General features: G+C 39.0%; 1 protein-coding gene and 1 pseudogene across 1 annotated transcript; both read right to left on the bottom strand.

Annotated features, from left to right (window-relative positions):
• Positions 1–308: 308 nt before the first annotated feature.
• LOC143859611 (secreted RxLR effector protein 161 pseudogene) lies at positions 309–995 on the bottom strand (annotated as a pseudogene).
• Positions 996–3775: 2780 nt separating this feature from the next.
• Positions 3776–4237, bottom strand: LOC143859612 (uncharacterized). Its single transcript, XM_077370271.1, has one exon. The coding sequence runs from the start codon at positions 4235–4237 to the stop codon at positions 3776–3778; it is 462 nt and encodes a 153-aa protein (XP_077226386.1).
• Positions 4238–5538: the final 1301 nt, after the last annotated feature.

A 5538-nucleotide genomic window follows, 5' to 3' on the forward strand; every position in this document is an offset into this window, starting at 1 on the left:
ATAAATGCTAATCAATTTGGTTTGCTAGCATCAAAATAAGAAGGTAAGGTGAATGATTAACCCATGGAAACCCTTGGGCTTACAGTACCACATATACTGATTCACACTAATGTACACTTTATGTGTGGTTTAAAACTTTATTGAATAGGCCCGAAAATGCCCATTCGGGTCCAACTTTATCTATCCTCATGAACAGTCCGTCTCATCAAACCTCAATGTGTACACACTTTATATAGGACAAAATATATATGTAAAACATATAAACAAAATCATCCACTTTATATTGCAACCAAAAGTGACAAATGTAACTAAGCACCAAATACAATAAGACCCATACGATCCACATGTTCTTTATACAATTTGGGTTGAAGCCCCTTAGTCATGGGATCTGCTAACATCTGCATGGTAGAAATGTGCTTAATAGCCACTTGATGATTCACAAAATTTTCTCTAACTTTGAGGTACTCCATGCTGATATGCTTATTTCGACTACCACTCTTATTGTTGTTAGAGAAAAACACTGCATCAGAATTATCACAGTAAATAACTAATGGCTTAGAAATGGAATCCACAATCCTAAGCCCTGTGATAAAATTCCGCAACCATAACGCCTGCATTGTCACCTCATAGCACGCAATAAACTCTGCCTCCATAGTGGAAGAAGCTGCTAACCTTTGCTTTACTCTTTTCCACAAAATGGCACCTCCAAGTAGGAAGACATACCCCGATGTCGACTTCCTAGTATCAAGGCACCCGGCAAAATCAGAATCCGAAAATTCGATCACTTCCAAGTTATTCGATCGTCTGTATGTAAGCATGTAATTCTTTGTACCTTGAAGGTACCGTAAAACTTTCTTTGCAGCTATCCAGTGATCCATTCCTGGATTACTTTGGTACCTTCCTAACATCCCAACAACATATGCGATATCTGGTCTAGTACAGACCTGTTCATACATCAAACTGCCAACCGCCGAAGCATAGGGAATATTCTTCATCTGTTCTCTTTCCAAATCATTCTTTGGAGAGTTTATCACCTTTAAGGATAGGTGCTACACTTGGAGAACAGTTCTGCATCCTAAACCTTTCCAAAACTTTGTTAATGTAGGCTTTCTGAGATCTCAGTGCCAATAACATATGAGATCTATTTTTGTGAATCTCAATGCCAATGACATATGAGACTTCACCCATATCCTTCATATCAATATTTTGAGTTAGGAAATGTTTCACCTCATTTAGCATTCCCAAATTATTAGTAACCAACAAAATATCATCTACCTATAGGACTAAAAAGATAAATTTACTCCCACTGACTTTAAGATATATGCATTGGTCACCAATGTTTTCAATGAATCCAAAAGAGGATATCATGTCATGAAACTTAAGATACCACTGACAGGAGGCCTGCTTTAGTTCATATATGGATCTCTCTAGTTTGCAAACTTTATGCCTATCATTTTTGGACAAAAACCCTTCAGGTTGACTCATATAAACCTCTTCCTCCATACTACTATTGAGGAAAGCTGTTTTCACATCCATTTGACGTAACTTTAGATCAAAATGAGCTACAAGGGCCATTATAATCCTTAATGAGTCCTTTTTCAAAACTGGCAAAAAAGTCTCATGATAATCTATGTCCTTTTGAGTGAATCCTTTAGCTAAGAGTTGCACTTTATATCTTTCAATATTGCTGGCAGAGTCTCTTTTAATCTTATAGACCCACTTACAGTCAGTGGCTTTAGCCCCTTTAGACAATTCAACAAGATCCCAAACTTGGTTCTTAGCCATAGACTCTAATTCATCCTTCATGGCCTCATGCCATAAATTAATTCACCACTCAGAGCTTGTGAAAACATCAAAGGGTCTCCATCATTCGCACACTCTTGGTCAACTTCTTGAAGATACACAATATAATCTGAAGAGATAGCCGGTCTCCTTATTCTTGAAGATCTCCTTGGTGCCACATCTTTCACTTCTTATGGATTTTGGTTGGCATTCTCAATGACAACATCATCTTGGGGTGGAAAACCATCTATTTGTCCATCCTCCATAACCACATCTAGTGGAGGGTCATGAATTCCGACCAATTGAGCATGAGGTGCAAAAATAGAGACTGGAATTTGAACTTCCTCGAAAACTAAGTCTCAAGGTGGCTCTCTCCCACTGTTGTCACCGTCCTCAAGAAAGACATCATTCCTCCCTTCAACAAATTTAGTTGTATGATTAGGACAATAAAACTTATAACCTTTAGACCATTCAGTGTAGCTAATAAAGTACCCACTAACGGTCTTTAGGTCCAGATTCCTCTCATGTGGATTAAATACTTTAACCTCAGCTGGACAACCCCATATTCTTAAGTGTTTTAAACTGGGTTTCCAACCAGTCCACAACTCGAATGGAGTTTTATGAACTGCCTTACTGGGAACCCTGTTTAAAACATATACTACAGTCTTTAAGGCTTCGCTCCACAAATTTAATGAGAGGGTTCAATGGCTAATCATACTTCTAACCATATCCATTAGCGTGCGATTCTTCCTTTCAGCCACACCATTTTCTTGTGGTGTTCCCGCCATGGAATATTGAGCAATAATGCCCTCTTCCTTTAGGAATTCCACAAATGGACCTGGCCTTTGTCCCATTTCAAAGTACCTACCGTAATATTCGCCTCCTCTATCTGATCTAACGACCTATATTTTCTTTCCAGATTGTTTCTCTACTTCTGCTTTGTAAACCTTAAAGGCACTTAATGCCTCACTCTTTTCAAAGAGAAGATAGAGATACATATATCTCGTATGATCGTCAATAAAAGAGATGAAATATTTTTGACCATTCACATAAGGAGTTGGAAACGGCCCACAAATATCAGTATGTATGATCTCTAACTTTTCTAAACTCCTTCTGGCACCCTTCTTGGACTTGTTTGTTTGCTTTCCCTTTACGCAGTCCACACAAGTTCCAAAGTTAGCAAAATCAAGAGTCTCTATGACCCCATGTTTTACTAAACTTTTAATTTGCTCTACGGAGATGTGACCTATTCTCCTGTGCCATAATTTAGAGGAATCCACACTGTCATGACCACGTTTATTGCCAACACCTTGTTGAACAACTAGGGTATTATTAGGAAAAGGATCCAAATTCAAACGATATAAACCATCAATCAAACTACCATTGCCAATAATAACTGAATCTTTAACAATATTAAATGAAGAAGAACTAAAACTGAGGTTCATATCCAAATTCAAAAGCTTAGAAACTGAAATAAGGTTCATAGAGAAAGATGGAATATAGAAGGTCTTTTCCAAAAGCAAAACATATCCAGTAGGTAGTCTAAGTTGGTAGGTCCCCACAGCCTCCACACGTGAGTGTATCTTATTTCCTGAGAAGATAAAGCATTCACTGTCCGTTGGGGTTCGCTGGTTGACCATTCCCTGCAACGCGTTGGCAACATGGATTGAAGAACCAGAGTCAATCAACCACATGTCAGTTTGAACATTAACCATATTTGATTCATAACATACAAAAGAAATCAGATTACCTATCTTTTCGAGCCATTTCTTGTACTTGATGCAGTCTTTCTTTATGTGTCCCTTCTTTCTGCAGAAGAAGCACTTCACATGCGTAACTTCCTTAGCGCCAGTTTGGTTAACTGACGAGTTATTTGCTTTCTTCTTCATATGAACACTCCTGCCTTTCTTTCCTTTATTCTTTCCTCGAACGACATGATTAGTTGTTTCTAGCTTCTCTTGTCTTAACGTCCCTTCCTCTTGTACGCACATAGTCAGAAGTTTGTTGAGAGACATTGTCCCTTATGAATGTGGTAGCCAATCTTAAATTGACTATATTCAACAGAGAGGGAGTTGAGGATAAAGAATACCAAGAACGACTCGAAGATTTCAACTTTTAGGGCCTGCAATTGCGCATCAACATTGTGCATTTCCATGATGTGTTCTCTTACTTGTTTATCCGCAGTGTGCTTCAAAGATACATGTTTGCTCCTAAGAGTAGCTGCCAGTGCCTTATCTGAAGTGACAAATTGTTCTTGAACAACTTCACAAAACTCCTTGGCATTGGTGGTCTTAGGGAGGGATGTCCTGATGCTTTGAGCAATGGGACTTTGAATAAGAAGTACGCTCAAGCAGTTTGATCTCTCCCACTCTTTATAATGGTCCACCTCATCTTGCGTACTCTCATCTGCAGGAGTGGGTGGTTCATCCACTCTAAAATCAAGATCAAGATCCATCTAGCCTAGAGTGAGCATAACTCTATCTTTCCACTCAGAAAAATTATCCCTAGTAAGAAAAGGGATTCTAGTAGATTCAGAATTCATAAAAGCTGATTGATTTGCTGCAAAATATAAAACATAAACACATGCTTACTAAATGCTAAATTCCAATCAAGCCATAGTACCAGAATGCCAACCCATATTGACATTTCCGGTTGTAAATGCATCGTATCACTGTAGCCCTCCTTTGGGCCGAGGCTACAGCACACATTAGATTTACCCTTAGTAATCGTACCAATCAATTAGATCAGACCTCCACCATCATGGCCAGCCGAGGTAACTTCTAAGGTTCCTACTAATGATAGTTCCTTCATTTCTTGCCATGGATTTCAAAATTACAACCAAGGCACCGAAGGCTGCCCTACACAAAAAGCAGTCCCTATGTTTGCAAGAAAATAGTGAACAATGTAGTGAAAGTATCGAGGGAAGCGCACATTATAATACCTCATGAGTTAAATGCAGAGGAGAAGTTGAGGAGGTCAGTATTTTAGAGGCGGATAGTGAAGGAATTGAGCTAGATGACATTGGTGATGAGACTCATGGGCTAGAAGTGGATTCTATGCATGCAAAGGAGGAAAGTATGGAGAATTGCAGCATAGGAGAAGAGGATGTTTTCTACTATGGTTTGCTTAACGATGGTGCTGAAATAACAACACATGAAGTTCTAATCTTGGTGCCAACAGATTTTAGCACACCTCAAAAGCAATTCTATGAATTATACCCCATTGGAAACCACCACAAGCCTTTTACCTCATATACACTATACATTGGTGCTGATTTTCTGCTGAACAGGTCTTTCTTAAATCATGTCTCTTATCAATAAGATGATGAAAGGTGCAGAAAAGTAAATGAGGATGATTGCAAAGGGAGGCGTCACAATATACGAGACCGGATCATCTTCATTTTTTATCCCGGCAGAGCATCCCTTCACAAGGATGACGGGAACTCGTGGTCGAGTGCTTTTGAAGAAAGGGGGTATGATGCAGGTGCATCTCATCGGATCCTTCCGATCAGCGGTTGGAAATTTCCGATCAATGATTGGGCTGTCAAAATTTCTTAGATCGATGATCTGCCACCTAATCAATGATCGGACCGTCGAAATGACATTATCAAGACACCCATCATGTTTTAAGTTTCAAATTTTTCCATCTCTAATTTCTGCCATTTCAATCTTGGTTTCTAAAGTAGAAATTACTTTCATCTTGTGCCTGTAATTGCCATTCATGTGCTCCAGGTTTCCATTGTGGAGACAGCTTGCA

Source organism: Tasmannia lanceolata, unplaced genomic scaffold (assembly GCF_043159265.1).
Source record: "Tasmannia lanceolata isolate RefF3 unplaced genomic scaffold, GAP_Taslan_0.1 ptg000035l, whole genome shotgun sequence".
NCBI classification, from domain to species: domain Eukaryota; kingdom Viridiplantae; phylum Streptophyta; class Magnoliopsida; order Canellales; family Winteraceae; genus Tasmannia; species Tasmannia lanceolata.